General features: G+C 37.0%; 2 protein-coding genes across 5 annotated transcripts in view; one reads left to right on the forward strand and one right to left on the reverse strand.

Moving 5' to 3' along the window:
* Window positions 1-12,785, reverse strand: part of LOC137971222 (DNA-dependent protein kinase catalytic subunit-like) — a 153,634-nt gene extending 140,849 nt beyond the window's left edge. For all 4 annotated transcript variants that reach the window (XM_068817999.1, XM_068817995.1, XM_068817997.1 and 1 more), the window contains exons 1-9: window positions 12,572-12,785; window positions 9,468-9,544; window positions 8,975-9,067; window positions 7,229-7,303; window positions 5,566-5,630; window positions 4,738-4,781; window positions 4,129-4,241; window positions 3,863-3,962; window positions 2,470-2,525 (exon numbers count right to left, since the gene is read on the reverse strand). In XM_068817999.1, coding sequence (XP_068674100.1) covers window positions 2,470-2,525; window positions 3,863-3,962; window positions 4,129-4,241; window positions 4,738-4,781; window positions 5,566-5,630; window positions 7,229-7,303; window positions 8,975-9,067; window positions 9,468-9,544; window positions 12,572-12,713 — 765 coding nt within the window. In that variant the 5' untranslated portion in view covers window positions 12,714-12,785. The remainder of the gene's footprint in view (window positions 1-2,469; window positions 2,526-3,862; window positions 3,963-4,128; window positions 4,242-4,737; window positions 4,782-5,565; window positions 5,631-7,228; window positions 7,304-8,974; window positions 9,068-9,467; window positions 9,545-12,571) is intronic.
* Window positions 12,786-12,825: 40 nt separating this feature from the next.
* The window catches only part of LOC137971225 (mitochondrial import receptor subunit TOM22 homolog), a 5,985-nt gene continuing 1,310 nt past the window's right edge, over window positions 12,826-17,500 (forward strand). The window contains exon 1 of the mRNA XM_068818002.1: window positions 12,826-12,938. Coding sequence (XP_068674103.1) covers window positions 12,909-12,938 — 30 coding nt within the window. The 5' untranslated portion in view covers window positions 12,826-12,908. The remainder of the gene's footprint in view (window positions 12,939-17,500) is intronic.

Genomic DNA, 17,500 nt, shown 5'->3' on the forward strand with positions numbered 1-17,500 from the left:
CAGCGGCCCATTCAGTAGAGAACTGCCAATCAAGTAGTGGGAAAGAGAACATTGCATCTTCAGACAGTCCCGGTCAGTCATTAACTGCAAACCGACCAAGGTGCGAAATCAAACCACCAATCCATTTCAAAGATTATGTGATGAAGTGGAGACCATAATTCATTGGCACTGTTTCTTTTGACATTGTTTATTTGTTCGATGGACATAACTTTTCCCAAAAGACTTTCGAGTGTTGAAGTGCGTAGTGCTAAAAGTCTTATCAGACCTGTAATTATTTGTAGCTGTTTAAGTTTCACAGTTTCTTTTTTCTTGAAGAAGGATGTTGATATGTTAGCTACGAGTACACCCACATTGCATGGCTATTTATGTAGTTTGACCATTTGCTTGATGTAAGATGACGACTGTTTATTAAACCGTTTGTTGTGTTCTATTCTCGCCTGAATTCTATACTTAAACAAAGTTAATCAACATGTATGAAATGTATTATGCAATGACTGATTCCAACAGAAATAATTAATTGAATTTGAAATTTACATTCAATAATTGTTCAGTTTGACTTATCAACGAATGGATTGCTTGTGTAAACTGGATTATTTATGTAATGATTGATTTTAACCAGAGGCTGTAAAGTGCAGGTTGCAGGTTGAAGGGTTTATAGGGTTGCTGGTCATTGTTTTAGCATAACTGAAACAACCCAAACCATTACAAAAATGCTAACCTTAGGCCTAACCCTAACCCTAACACCTGCTTGGTAAACGATAATGCATGCGTTACAATTTTCATTCAGGGGACAAGAATTTTTATCTCTGCAATTACAGGTGCATTTTGTTTCATCAAAAGATTTTAAAGATATTTCACCTTTGTTGTGGCTCAAAATGATGGTTTTGATCACCCCACCCCCCCCCCCCCCCATTGAAAAGTAAAATCATCTGGCATTAGACAGAGTAAAATCTCACTCACTGAAAGTCAAGTGCCAATCAATGAACCAGAGCCTAAGATATGTTAAGGAGATTTAGGAGATTTATGGGAATGGTCCACCAAATAATCATCAGACTACTGCTAAGGATAATTAATTCATAATACAAGTGTAGGATGATACAAGTCTGTAAGCTCAGAAAAACCTGTCTAAGGTTACAAACAAAAAAGCTATTAGCTGTATGAAATGGATTATGCCATGGCTGATTCAAACAGAAATAACACAAAATTTGAAATTCAAAAGTAGGAGTCAATTTCTTTAGAGTAACTTATCAAGAAGGGACCAGATGGTTTACCTAATGATTGATTTTAGCAGAAATTTCTTGGAGTGCAACCATCATGATGTCAACTCATTTCTGGTGTTATGTGTTAATTGCCACTTCCCGTTCCCATAAACACAAATTACACTCTACATTTTTTGTTGATGTTGGAATAATTATGATCTTACTTGTTTAACCTTGCACCATTAAAATATTTAAGGTCATAATTAAAGTCCCTATGATGCTTATTAATAATTTTTACCTTGTTTTTCAACTTTTCATTTAAATATCAGTGTCTGGAGTGTAGTGCTTCAAACATTTTTCCCTTATAGTGTATATCCACAAGTTTTAGCAAGCACTTGATTGTACACCAAACATTTTGGACAAGCCAAGTGGGCTATGGTAACTAATGACGTCAAACGAATAACTTGTTCACATCTATTCAAAAAGAATGTGCAAAAGTGTAAGAATAGAAGTCTTCATTAAAATCTAGAGCTTTAATTTTGTAAATTAAGTCTTTATAGAAATGTCGGGCAATAGTTCGAATGCTGTGAATGTTCTGACGATTCAGAAGGAACTTAAGACCCATGGCTCGGCTAAAAATCAAAGGGGGCCCCACTAAAACATGTGAATGCACTAAAGTGTACGAGGGAAAATTTTTTAAGTACCTACAAGTGTCATAGGGACTTTTAAAATAATGTTCCTGTCTTTCAGAGACCATGTTCAGTTGGGTTTGTGTACCATTCATTTTTGAAAAAGAAATGTATGATTAGTATACATGTACATGTACTGTGATTTTAATTCTGTGTCAAAAAGACTGATGTAAGTCTCCTTTGTGGATGATGTTGTGACCTCTGCTTGGTACATGTCATGTTGCTTACATTTCAATTTCCAATCATGGGGTGAAAGTAAAAACAATAATGAAGAAGGGCAAAAGACTGCAATATTATTAAAAACAGATTTATTGTCCAGTCAGACCAGTTAGAAGTTTACCCCACTGTCTTCACTTTTAAATACCAGTACTACATGTATTTATGTGGTGGTACTGCAACCCTTTTTAATCGTCTGCTGGGAGTTCATTGTTTGTGTAAACCTTTTATTTCACGACTAATACAGTAATTGCGGAAATTTATCATCCAGCTGTTCACAGGGAATACAGGACAACAATAATCAAAAACAAATAAAGATCTACTTTGCATGAGAGAGGCCTATGGTACAGTGTATAATTACATACTTGGGGATCAATAGATTTTCTTGCATAGTTGTAAATATCTTGGGAATACTTGGAACCTAGAAACAAACAAAGGTTAATTCTACAAAATTTAATGAAGGTGCTACGGCTAGGGTTAATAAATTATTAAAATCAACTTTATAAAAAGTAGACTTAAAAATTTATAAAACAATAATAAACTTAATTAACATACTGTAGTTTAAAAATATCTGTAATCTGAATTTGTATTGTAAATTACAGAGCACTCTTTTTCAAAAGTTATGTTTCTTTGGACATCCTTGAGTGAGTTCACCTTCCTTTTAAAGGTCACAGGTTTTTATACACATGTACTGTTTGACAGAGTCTGCAAAGCAATGAGTTCCATGCTATTGCAGCTCTATCCATGAATGTTCTACAGCCTAGCTCAGTTAAAGGCAAGACAACTCCAATATTCTCTTCCAACTGCATAACAAAATTTTTCATTTGTCTGTTCATTTGGGTCCATCTTTGGAATGCCCCTTATTTCCAGGCAATCACATCTCGAGTATTGTTCAATGTTGTTAAGAGATTCTTTCAAATTTTTAAGTTGGTTGGTGGTTTCAAAAGTTCAGTCTTAATAGACACTTAATTTCATTAACCAGTGTTATGATCATAATTCTTTCATCATTGGCTGACATTTTTGACAGCATTTTATCTTATTATTCCATCATTACACCATTTTACCATATTTGGCCAAGAGAACACTCAAAATATGAGACGGTAATACACTGCAGTGTCCCAGTTTGCCCGGTTTAGAACAGAGCAAATACAGATGGAACAGAAGTTTTCCAATGAACCACCCTTAAATAAGATACCCCAAACGTGAGAGTTTTCCGAATCAGTTTGTTACATGATGAAATGAGGACCAGTTTTGTTATGTGTTTTTTTCTTGAAGGAAGAGAAGAATCACCTACTTGCTCAAGCCACCACATATAAATATATCTAGCTCATTTTTGAAACGCTCTTCAGTCGTGGTGTAAATAAATCAACAAAGAGCGTTTGGTTCCGAGTTATGTATGTTACTGCAATTATAATGTACAGTGTATTTTTAACGACAGTTCACTGCTTTGAAAATTCGACCAAACGAAAGTTCGTTACTTCGAAATTTCGAAAGAGTTCGCAGCAAGGAAAGTTCGTTACTTCGAAATTTCGAAAGAATTCGCATCATTTCGCCGCATTTTCTTCGAAATATCGCATTGAGCGACGCAAAATACCTCGCGAAATTTCGCCGACATATCGTCGAAAATTCGCGAGAACAATAGACGAAATTCGTCGAAATTCGCTCTCATTACTTTTGCACAGTACTGTAGGCTTAATTGTAAAAGTAACACACTTTGAGCCCAACCGTAAATTTCTAGGTTTGCAAAATTTTAAAAACCTTCTTCCACAGACTGTGTGAAGTTTGTCAGGTAACGAGTCAAACCATGTAAACAACCAGCAATTACAGGCATGTCAGGTTTCTTTGTTCTGCTCATCATCTGTCAAGACAAAAGTTGAAACTGTGAACCCTGAAGAGAAAGTGAAGATTTTTTCACCCTTGCACATGTTAAAAACTGCATTATTTTGTCTGACCAATGTATTAAAATATGAGTGAACATGACTTTACAAAAGACAGACTACAGTAAACCTAAAAAATTATACTACCTCAGACTTGAGAAGATTGATGTAAATAGACACAAGGCGATCTGACTGCACAATCATGTGTTCTGGAAACACTTCAGCAAAGGTACCCAACAAGGCATAAAGTCCACTTTTGACTGAAGATGAGAATAAGATGAAATTTTGAAAAGTAAATTAATTTGCCTCAAATGCCATACAATAATTTGAGCCCTAGGTAGGATGATACTAACCATACATGTAAATACGAGACTGTTAGGGTTAGGGTTAACTTAAACTCCTTATAATGGATAGAGATTATGACAAATAAATTATTACAGAGAGTCTACACAAACTGAAACAGAGAAAAGAACTAACAATCTTTACAATTTTGTTCATTCTCAATATAGACTGTATTCATAAATGACAGCCAAGAAATTATTCTTTCGTCTTTGTGCTAATCATCCTCACTAGTCTCACTTTGGAGCAAAAATTCTTTTGGGGGTCCATGAAACTCTCTGGCACTCAGAGTATCAGAGGTGTGTGCAATGTTATGTAAAGTACTGCAAGGTCTTCACACAACAATCCAATGTCAGCCCTTGATTAAAGTACTGTTCCCTAATGACAATAATTTAATACAGTACTCAAGAAACTCACCTGTGGAAGAGTGTTTAGTTGGCTGCATACATGCACCAAAATACCTGGTTCTGGTTAAGGAATACAGTGGTTTCAATAAGCACCGACAACCAATGAAAACTGTCGGCTACTTCACCTTGAGAAGTCTGCTACTTTTTCTGTTAACTGAAGTACAGTCATGTAATTGAAGACAGATTCTCTCAAACCTAGGATCAAATTTATTTCGACAATGACAACAGTTGGTTACTCTACTCAAACCAGCAACCAATTTCAAATTTTAATGAAACCCTGACACATAATTTATAATCATCATGACAACTCCAAGCAATGTATCTGCCAACTGAAGACTACTTTCATGAAATTATGAAATAATTATAAATGTATGAATTAAGTGCAGGTTATAGACAAAAAAAAGAAGCATCTGTCGCACTTACCCGTATCTGGACAATTTACATGACATTGTATAAAGCAATTTAGTCTCTTATAGACAAGTGAAAAACTCAGATGGCTTCAACAGGATCCGAATCTATGACTTTTGTGATGCCAGTGCAATGCATTACCAACTGAGCTATGAGGTCACTCATGATTGGGAGCAGTTCAATATCATGTTGGGCTCATTTCCTTGCTTTGAGGGATTTCCTCCTGACCCGTTTCCCTCTGTCGCCAAAATTAGCATGAATTGTAGATTATATTCCAATCTGTGAAGGCTGTATGAGAGAATACACTAAGATGTAAAATTTGATTCCTTTGTGAAAGAAATTGTTTCTTCCTTTCTCTCTCCATTTTTTTTACCTCTAACCTTATAATAATTATTACCACACAAAAAAACAAACAATCATGTAAGGATACTTTTCAATCATCCTTGGTATGTTAAGTTTCTCTACAACAGAAGATTCCAGCTTGACACCAAAAATCTGAAATGCAAGCACTAGTCAAAATGCAATATTATCTGGGACATTTCTACAATCCTTATAAGTCTGGTAATGTCTCCAAGGTTTTTGGTTTTGTCACTCGAATCTACACAGCACCTGAGGCACACAGTTATAGCAAATTATGTAAACTTGTCACAACTTTTTGATTATACCATTCACATTGGCCTAAACTTTTGCTTTTCACAGTAAACAAAACAATGTTGACTCAGGAACATGTGGCTTCTGACAAAGAAAGCAAAAGACTTTAATACTCCAGCATGATCCCTTTTGATTAATGGAACGTATGGTTAATACATGTACACTGTATGTAATTATTAAACTTTAAAGTGCTACTACATGTATGACCAAAAAATCAATTCTAATTATTTTTCTTTGGATTCCAAAACTATGCTAACTATATAAACACTAAGTGACCAAACGTTTAAGCCTTCATTTTAAAGACACCTGTTTATTTTAATTAGAATTTTCCTATTTAATGGTCCGCCATTATCAACTTCAAAATCTTGAGAGAGCTGGATCGAGGAGAAAGTGACATCAAAGACTCACTAGTTTAAGAATGCAATGCATGTGTATGCAGTTGAATTAACATGCAGCACAGGAGTTTCTGTCTTTCAGACTTTTAAACTAGTGTTTTGCATTTATAATAAGCTGCATTTACATCCTGAAATTTCAAGCTATTGAGTATAAAATGATTTCACTTTCCCTAGATCCAACCATCTGAGGTCCAATCGGTCAGTTTTGAACGTAATAGCAAACCCCAAAATCCTAAATTAATTTTCTAGGTAAATTTGCAACCAAACTTGGTCATTTTATTTCAAGCTAGGTCAGCTTGTTTCAACCTAGATCAAGTTGTTTCAACCTGGGTCACTTCGGGGCAGGTACAAAACACAGGTCACAGGTCATTGTTTTACGGTTAGCATTTCTATTATCGTTAGGGTTGTTTCTGTACTTAGTAAAACAATGACCTGTGACCTGTGTTTTGTACCTGCCCCAAACTGACCTACAGAGTAGGTTGACCTACAATACTCGTCACATTTGCTAGACCTAGTTTGGTACCGTTGCAATTTAACCTAAGGAACAAAACGACCTGCAACATAGACATGTAAAAACAACAAAATCTTACTAAAGTTTCAGAAAATCATCAGGCCACAGTGTGCCTTTAAATGCGCGAGATTATTATTATTGTATATATTGTATATATCTCCATCTCGCGCATTTTCCATCCCACGCATTTACATCTTAGTTTTTAAAGGCTTTAGTGTCGAAGCCGAAAGCTTACGTTGAACTATATAAAATTTTTAACCAGAGGATGCTTTTTTACATGAATATGTCTCCAAAACCTGGTTACTCTCCTATTTTTAATCCTGTAAATGTTCGTGCCGTCACCCCACATTAACATTGGTCATCCACTATTATCAACATCTGTATACAACCTGTATTATACAGTTTAGTGTAAGAATACATGTACATGTAAAGAATGACATTAAAACTTTGAAGCAAAATTAAAAGCTTCCTCATAAAGCTCAAGTGGTCAATTTTGTGAAGGATGACCAGATAAAAGCCTTACATAGTTTGAGTACCTTAGACAGAAGTGGAAATGTTTCTCCTTTTACTTTGTTGCTGCGATCTTGAGAAAAAAGTTTCATGCATATTTCCTATAAAAAGACATGACACATCTTTATGTCTTTCTTACCATTCTAGACTACTACATTGAGCCCAACTACATGCACATACAGAACATGCACTTGTAAAAAGTACAGTCATTCTTAAAATATTCCCATGGTGTAAAGTATGAAAGAGGCTCAGTCAATGTCAAGAGTCCAGGTATTAGTTACTAGGCACTTGGAAAAAATCCATGTGAGTTCCCTTTGACTGAGGAAGCTGACAGTCCCTTGCACACCTTTCATTTCAAAAAATGAAACAAAATTAATCCAATTCATGAAGTCCCGGGCAACATTTTAAAATTCAGTTCTAGACTAATTACAAGCCAAATTGAAATGGCTTAAAATGTGACCTACAATGTACACTAAGGTCGTTTATGTGTTTAGCAGAGATTCCAACCCTGTCAACCAAAAAAGGGAGGTTTTAGGCATGGCATAGCTGCGCCCACGAGCGCCACAGGTGCAAGTCTCTAGGGGAATCCAGGGGCAATTTGCTCCCTCAGGAAGCATTTTTAAGATACGTGCCTGTAATAGCAATAATTATTAGTATAATACTGTAACATTTATTTCTATAGCACAAATTCAACAATACAGAATACCTCCAAGATGCCATTTCCTGCATTTGAGATCACAGTCAGAGGAAAAATTAATAGCTGTGTTTTTAACAAGCAGACTGACAGCAAAGGTATACATGTATTGGTCCCAAGAATAAACACAAATCTTGCACAAAGTCGAGGCAATCCAGTGCATTTTAACCATGCCCAAATTTATTGCAGGCTTATATTATGCTACAATTAATGCAAAAAGGTAAAAATTGCTGAGAAACCACAGAAAAACGGCAAAGAAACATGCTAAAAAGACTGGTTAAACAAAGAAAGCACTTACATATCTTTCTTTGACCATAGCTAGGAAGAGTTTCAAAAACCAGGAGAATATTATATTTAAGTGAAAACGAGAGGCAGGAAATCTTAATTACCAAAAACAGGAGGTTTCCGGCCAAAATGGGAGGGTGGAATCTATAGCTTAGCCCTTCACACTGTAATTGCCTTTGAGTTACACTATGGTGGCTGAAAAGCCTCCACTGAAACTGCAGCCCATGCAATAAGACATACACAAATGGATAGCCTCTGGCCCTTGACAAGCTCTAAGATGTACTTCAGATGGAACATTGTAATCTATGTCTACCAAGTCATTTGAGATTACATAAAAGACTTTGGATGCTAGTCAATCCCCTTAACAGTATGGGGAGGTACCGGTAGGCAATAGCAAACTATAAAAGAAAAATACCAATTGAAAACTCTTTTATGTAGTAATAACAAAAATAGCCAATGATCATTTCTTTTTATTCTCGACTACATGTAGGCTTCAGCTAGCTTTTGTGAGTACTCTATCTGAAGCACAGGATGGCACATCCCACTAGAGGATCCTTTAAGAGTCTGTTTGTGTATATTTTCCTTAATTGCATTGTATGTTCCTTTTAGAATTAAAGAGCACTGCACTTAAGAAATTATTAGCAGCAATTGAAAGTACCTTTTACACTCTACAGTTTAGTTTGCCCCTTTCAATAAATGAATATGCTACAGTTTATTCATGTTACGTTTCAGCCCATTCTTCAGTTTGAAAAGGCTAATTACATGCATGAGCTCCAGTTTGTGAAACATTTACCTTTATATCCACGACATAGGGATTGATTTTCATGTCAAGTTTCATCACATAGGATTGCAGGAACCTTAGAAGTTCTAACTTGGCTTCCAAAAACTAAAATTAAAAAATAAAAAGGAAAATAATTATTTCCCACAATGCAAATCAATTTATCAATCAATCAATCAATGTTACTCTGCCTAACCCTAACAATGGCTTAATACTAGGGTTAGTGTGAAATTAAGCCAAGTGTGAAAATGTTGCATATATTGTTTATAAGGACATAATTATTACTGTGCTTTAGAGCCTCATGCATTGATACAAACTTTCAATGTTACATTAATTTGACATAAGTTTGTTATTTGACCCAATTCAAGCTAAATAAACCGTAAATTATGCAAAATTGGTAAAAGACTATACAAAGACCTCTGAGCTTAAATAGAATAATATCATTATTGAATAGTTCTGTCGAAAAGCACAAGTGAAATATTCATACATGTACTGTATATGGATTTACCTCATCTCTAGTAACTGCTATTTTTAAGAAACTTATTATGCCTTTCTTCTCGTGAAACAGCAGAGAAGAACGATAAGCTGTAACAAAAGAAAATAGGGGTTTAGTTTTGCAAATTTATAATTATGATACAGTCATGTAACCTGGCCTCCATACACTTTAATGTATTACTTATTAAGGCTCACAGTAGCCCACTAGCCACAGTCTACCTAGATGTTCTGCATTTCTTTTTCTCTTTTGTTTCATAATTTTGTAGTCAATGCAATAAAGTTGTTAACCCATTGACGAGTAAAGTCATCTGGTGTTAGACAGAGTAAAATACTAAGTATGGCCGGTTCAGGCCAGCTTGGGGGTCAAAGGGTTAACATAAATAAAATAAACTTCTTCGACTCATCTTTAAAAAATCTGCTAAATACAAAGACCCGTTCACACTCTTGGGTGCATCATGGGTAATCAGGGCAACATAACAGGAAATTCAAAGCAAAATAAATTGTATGTGACTCTACTTTACAGACTTTCTCCTTCATAAACCAAACAAATAAATTCAAGCTCACAACTGAGATGAGCTGGACTTGGTATCTATTCTTTAGAATTCTTATACATTGCTTTTTTTGTCTCCATACATTCTCTGTAATTTTGTGTCTTCGGATTTACAGGAAATGTACACGTATGGTAGAAACTTTGTTTAATAACATACATATAATTTCTACAATAGTCATTCTCTCCACTTTTCCTTTGCCACAACTTTGAGCACATAATTATCTTCTGTTGTGGAAATAAAAAACCCAAAATTGCATATCATGAACACTTTTCATCGTTAATTTCCCTCCATCTTGCCCTGATTACCCATGATGCACTCAAGAGCATGAACTCGTCTATTGAAATGGTTTATTACAGTTTTCCCCAGTCAAATTGACGGTGGGAAACTGGTCGACTAGTTGGCCAGACGCTAGGTAGAAGGAAAGAAATTTTTCATGAACAAGAAGAGTTGTAGTGACTGCCATTCAATGCGACAGGAAGTGAGAGAGAACGCAGTATTCACTTCACTAAAAACACTTTACCAAAGGAAACAACTCAAACTTGCTAATCATGACAGATCTCCAATCGGGTAACCCTATTCAGTGCAATGGAGGAATGACCGAATGGAATGGCAGAATTGCGGAATACACGGAATATTCTAAAACACGGAAAATATTGAATATTTTGAAACGCGGAAGATATGGAATATTCTAAAACGCGGAATATACGGATTATTCTAAAACGTGGAATGAGAGGAAAGTCTTTAAAAAGAGGATACAAAAAATACACTTTTTGCCGAGAGTGGTCTGGGTAGGATAACAAAACTTCGGATGATAATCGTACATTTCCTCGCAACCAAAGGTACAAAAAACGTGTCACAGAGAAGAGATCATACAAAGTGATTAACCTCTGGGCGATATGTTTCCCCGCTTCCGCTTTTGTGCCTCTCGGACTGTGCCGAAACATTGCTGGCACACTTTCCCACACTCAGAGAAGGAAAAATGGAGAAAGACGTTGGTAAGTGTCTCAATTGTGTCAAAAACATATTGTACGACATGTGGTCGTTTCTTTTGCAGGGTAATTTACTAGGTCAGTGCCTTTTGTAAGGTCTTTGTTACAAAACCTAATTCATTTAAAAAATTTATTTATAATGTTACACTGGTGGTTAAAAGCGTTTCAGAAATTATTCACAATAAAAATGTTCCCGACATTTCGGTGGCCATCACGAACTTCTTCAGGGGAAGTGAGAGAAAAATTTTATACAAAAGCACAGAAATAAACAAGATCCTGATTACAATTCAAGATATGTGTCATTTTTTCTTGTTAGCGAGAGTCAAGTGTAAATACTCCTTAGCTTGAGGAGTAACGCCCCGTCGTCCCAGTTGAATGGGTCTTTGGCGCAGTTGATTTCCCAGGCCTAGAGAATCTTTCTTTGGTGCCAGTTATTAGGGCCCTTTATACGAGAGAAAATAAGCCGCGGCTTACATAAGACGCGAGCACCCCGCATAAATGGTACAAAATCTACTTTCCCGGCTTTCTCAAGCCGGGCTTATCCTAGCTGGGGAGTTTATACTTGTATAAAGGGCCCTAATAACTGCCACCAAAGATTCTCGCAATCAACTGCGGCAAAGATTCACTCAACTGGGACAACGGGGCATTACTTCCCAAGGAGTATTTACACTTGACTCTCGCTAACAAGAAAAAATGACACTTACATGTATCTCGAATTGTAATCAGCGTCTAGTTTATATCTGTGCTTTTGTGTAAAATTTTTCTCTCACTTGCCCTGAAGAAGGTCCGTGATGGCCACCGAAATGTCGGGAACATTTTTATTGTGAATAATTTCTGAAACGCTTTTAACCACCAGTGTAACATTATAAATAAATTTTTTAAATGAATTAGGTTTTGTAACAAAGACCTTACAAAAGGCACTGACCTAGTAAATTACCCTGCAAAAGAAACGACCACATGTCGTACAATATGTTTTTAACACAATTGAGACACTTACCAACGTCTTTCTCCATTTTTCCTTCTCTGAGTGTGGGAAAGTGCGCCAGCAATGTTTCGGCACAGTCCGAGAGGCACAAAAGCGGAAGCGGGGAAACATCTCGCCCAGAGGTGAATAACTCTGTATGATCTCTTCTCTGTGACACGTTTTTTGTACCTTTGGTCGCGAGGAAATGTACGATTATCATCCGAAGTTTTGTTATCCTACCCAGACCACTCTCGGCAAAAAGTGTATTTTTTATATCCTCTTTTTAAAGACTTTCCTCTCATTCCGCATTTTAGAATAATCCGTATATTCCTCGTTTTAGAATATTCCATATCTTCCGCGTTTCAAAATATTCAATATTTTCCGTATTTTAGAATATTCCGTGTATTCCGCAATTCCGCCATTCCGTTCCGTCATTCCACCATTCCACCGAATAGGGTGACCCCTCCAATCTCTTAAGACACCGAGTGGTCATCCAAAGTCGGGCTTTTGGCCTTTTGAGTCGGTGTGTTTCCTTAAGCCGTATAATACCCTTTCATTGAACAAACTTATCAGGCATCGTCATCTCCTGCTTGAGTGATGTTGCACATCTCACCTTGCCCCCTGTCGGATGGATTCTCCAAGCAGAAAGAGCTAAGGTCCACGACTAAGTTATTTGCGTCCACTCCTCGTTGCTGTGCATCAGATAAAAGGAGAGAGTGAAGCTGCTCGAGATAACGCGACAAAGGATCAGACATTTTGCCTTATTTCGACCCTAAGGAGCAGTAAAAAAGTGCAATTCTTTTTCCCGAGGGTACCGCCATGTTTAAATTCTGGTCACATGATCACTATCCGAACTTCCGAGTCCCAAGCTTTTTGTGCTTCTTTAGCGACTTGGTTACCTTGCAGTCCTCGTATCAAGAAGATTTTAAAAAACTAAGAAGGTGCTCACGATGCCTGAAATTGAAAGTTTGGAGGATGAGGTAATGATTTTTATTTTGGTACATGGTCCTAACGATCTGTAATGCATTTGCTGTGGGAACTTTTCATCATTCAATTTAAATCAAGAAGCCAACATGCAAATAGCCTTGCTTCTTTTGCTCACATCAAATGGTATAATATTTCCTTTGAATGCTGGTTTCGTAAAACATTACCCTGCAAGCAGAGTCTCTTTCGATCTTCCTAGATAAGTCGGGAAGAGGAAAAAAGACTCTACCAGCCGCCTCGACTTTCATTAATTTGCCGCTCATCCGAAGAAATGGACGACTTGTCGAACCTGTTTTATTAATATGTGCGTATGATCAATCGCCACAAAGTTAAGGTAGCTCTGAATTGGCTCCCAAGAATTTTTTAAAACTTTAGTAATAGTTCTATCTCAGATTGCTTACTACTATTCTTCAATAAAAATGGGGGTCACCGAGTTCGTTTTTGAGATATAAGCAAGTACAGACGAAATATAGGGTGTTTTTGAAGAGTGTTATCTTACCATGGTAACCTATTACGTCACAATAGTTGGCGCATTTTGTTAAGCAATAATTGGTGTTTCATATCGAACCATAACATTGCTGTTAAGTGATACAGTGTTTTAGTTATAACCCTTCTAATAAGAATGTCACTTAAAGTGGTAAAACTGGTTCCAGCCACTATTGTTATTGCACATACGTTCTGTGCATCTCAAGATACTCGAATTTCCTATTGGCAGTGCTTATTAATACAAGGATATTTTTGCGCAGTTAAAAACTGTGCGGAGAAAGCAGAACTTAGCAGGTGCTCTTGGTATCCAAAAAGAAAATTGGGGGGTAACCATGCATGTTTCAGAGATAATTAAGCTTCAATTTGGCAAAGAACACCATACATTGCTTTGTATTTCAAAGCCTTTTACAAATATTGTTGATTAATTATCTTCGAAAAATGCGTGGTTACCCCCAGTTTTCTTTTTGCATTTGAATAACACTTGTTAAGATCTGCCTTTCCCCCATGCGCAATGTTCAGTAAACCGCACAAAAATACCTTGGAATTAGTAGGTATTGTCCTTAAGCAAGACCTTTCCTGTAGCTTAATGAGGCCCAGACTCCAACCGTCCCTTAACATGTTTTAGCCAGAAGTACATGACTTTGGAGCTGGGGTTTTTTTTGAGTCTGAACATTTCCTTATTTGGATGTAATGTAGCTTGTGCAATTTCCTGCAAGTGCAGCTTCGTTCTTATTCTTGTCCATGTGTAAAATACAAAGCAATGTATAGTGTTCTTTCCCAAATTGAAGCTTGATCATCTCTTTAAAAGGCGTTGTTACCCCCAATTTTCTTTTTGGATACCAAGAGCACTTGCTAAGTTCTGCTTTCTCCTAGGTTTGAACCACGCTAAAATATCCTTGTATTAATAAGCACCACGCATTTTTCAGCGATAATCAAGCCTCAATTTGGAAAAGAACGCCATACATTGCTTTGTATTATAAAGTTTTTTACGAATATTCTTGGTTAATTACATGTATGTTCGAAAAGTGCGTGGTTACCCCCAATTTTCTTTTTGGATTTCAAGAACACTTGTTAAGATCTGCTTTTCCCTCATATTCAGTAAACCACGCAAATACACCTTTGAATTAGTAGGCACCGTCCTGAAATGAAAGTTCAAATTTGCGTCTAAGAATCTTAAAAGAAAACCAAACATTTCGAGGGTACTCCCTCTTCATCAGTGGTTCCCGACGCGGCTACAGGACCATACTCTGTCAACTAAAGCTCTTAACAGCGGTCGCTTTTCGTGTTGAAGTGGAAAACGGTTGGGAAAAATTTTTTTTCCTGCATTTTTCACCGGTTTTAATCCAGGTTTGACATACATGCCTATGGTCAGGGCCACACTGGTGGCTACGCATTTCTTCAAGTCAAGCATCGGAGGGATATATATCATAAATTTAAAGCTGATTGTTTATTTTTCGTTTGTTTAGAGCTGCTTTTTGGCATAACTTAAGACGATATGACAGAATAACAGAAACGAAAGAAAAGAGAAAGAGAACAAAACAGTATACCAGTAATAGCTCAAACTTGGTAGAAGAAGTTACTCCAGAAATTCTTTTCTTAGACACTAAACCGTTTGCTATTTTTACGGATGTGTTATTGCAAGTGGATGCATACTTTCAAAAAAGTGGTTTAATTAATCGTTTTTTCCTTATGAAACTAGAATTTTTATTTTCAACTAAAATTAAATAATTATAATCTGTCTACTTTCTGGACATAAAGAAACAGTTGATTTGTTTGTTTGTTTGTTTGTTTGTTTGTTTTGCTCTAAAATGGGAGCAAACAAGTGCAGTTTACGCCGTTTGTCTAACTGTTTTTCGATGTGCCTCGACAGTGACAAGGAAGTTTTGCCCCTATGTTATAAATATGTAATCGCAATGAGTTTTCGTAAATTAAGGAGAACTATCACAAGCTTGTGTTTTCAGAAGTTTGTTTCAAGCACGTACAGGTAATTTGTTGGAGGTCTTGTTTGAATTTCGTCCTTTCTTGGTTGCCGTATTTTTGCCGATTCTTATTCCAAGGAGAGCCGGCATGTTTCAGTGAAATGCATCAAAATGTGAATGATCTCGTTCGCAGAGATAAAGTGGAATAAAGTACATCAATACAATTCGTTTTTGACCTTGAACTTACAAAGTTTCCTAACAATCTGTCACCGAAACGAAAGAAAACATTTGCATGATAATAGAGCTCAATTCCCTGAGGATTTAGTCGGGTACACCAACATGGCCGCCTTGACGTCACGTGAAAACACTATATCAATAATAAGTGTTATGACGTCATTGGTCAAGAAATGTCACGTGACACAGTTGCGAGTGAAATGCATGATTAAAAATGAAAAGGTTAGAATGCAGAAAATGGAAGTACTTTTAAATATTCTTTTGTTTTTATTCAAATAAGCCCTTGATGCCTCGTTCTTAAGCTTAACATTCAAAAGAATATTTTATCTTGAACGAGGCAACAAGGGCCAATTTGTATGCGCATAAATCAGACTTTTATATGGTGTTGAAACAATGACCTTATACAGGAAACATAAATGAAAAGGCTGACAGTAGTTCAGATGAGGCATCTCCGGCAGATTCTGAATATTAAGTGGCAAAGCAAGGTACTAGGGACCTCAGTATTACAACAAGAATGCTTAAATGTTACATCACAAGAATTCCTAACAGGTGCATTCCCAAACAAGTTTTCTATGGTGAACTTGCACAAGGGAAGCGTAACTATGGGGGCCAGAAGCTCAGTTATAAAGACGTACTCAAGAGGCACATGAAGGTAGCTTAGATAGATGCCAATGCATGGGAGATGATGGCAGTGGATAGGAAAGTCTGGCGTGGTTTAGTCCAACGATCTAAGCAAGATGTGGAAGAGAAGGGCTTGAAGGAATACAACAAGGCACATGGGCGCGAACACAGTAAACCTACTACAAATGAACTTTGCGTAATGTGCACTAGGTACAACCGCTTGTATAGATCCAAGGCTGGACTAACTGCACACCTAAGATCGTGCAATGCGCAACACCGGAAGATACGTGCGAGGATCATTTCTTCCTTTCACAAGCTATTGTGTTGGAAAGCATTCCCAGAAGCTGATGAGGATAGTGTAACTGCACTTGCAGATCTGGATAAAATCCCGCAACCCACAGCAAAGACTGCTGCCGGAATTGATAAATTGGTCTGTCTTCTGTACCAGCCTTAAGACACTTAGTTCCAATGTTAAAGACCATTGCAATCCTCCGTCTAATTAAGGAGCAATGTTCCACTAACAGATGTCAATGTCGCGAAGCGGGACTTAAATGTACGGCTCTCTGCAGGTGCAATGATTCTGATGACGATGACCATGAGTCATCTGATGTTGATAACGTTGATGATGATCATGACGACGATGATGATGAAGAGGAGGAGGAGGAAGAATGCATTTGGCTTCATTAACTTAGTTGTAAAAAATAAGCGGTGCAAAATATACCACAGCGCATTTCATAAAAAAAAATGCTCATTTGCATGTTGTAATGGACACGCGATCAGATTTGAGACTCTTATGTTACAGAGTTGTATAAGTTATAACTCCAATAGAAAGTGCAAGTAATACTGGGACAATCTGTCGCCATAAACAAGACTTACAGGGCTTTACGTGATCCAGCCTCGTTTTTACGTTAGCGTGGTCACGTGATCTATTCTATTACCGTTACGTGTCGGATACACCCCATTTAAAGTATAAGAATTTTTGTCGAGGATTTGCCACTATTGACGATGGTTACAAAGCATTTGAAAGTCAAGCCTCGTTTTCATGTTGGACTCTGAAGGTCGCACTTTTAACGATCCATAAAAGCCGTCGGTGCAAGCTACAAATTTGCCGACAACATTTGGCATGTCCCTTAGGGTCCCCTTAACACATCTAGGTAAGAGGCTTGCTTTCTTCACGAAATTCCCACGGGACTTTATTTCGCTGCCTGACTATAAGCCCTAACCTACATGAGATGGAGGTTATTTGCACCAAAACAAGATGGCGTCCAAATACTGAAATCGTATGGCATCACGATTTA

Source organism: Montipora foliosa, chromosome 9 (genome assembly GCF_036669935.1).
Source record: "Montipora foliosa isolate CH-2021 chromosome 9, ASM3666993v2, whole genome shotgun sequence".
Taxonomy (NCBI): domain Eukaryota; kingdom Metazoa; phylum Cnidaria; class Anthozoa; order Scleractinia; family Acroporidae; genus Montipora; species Montipora foliosa.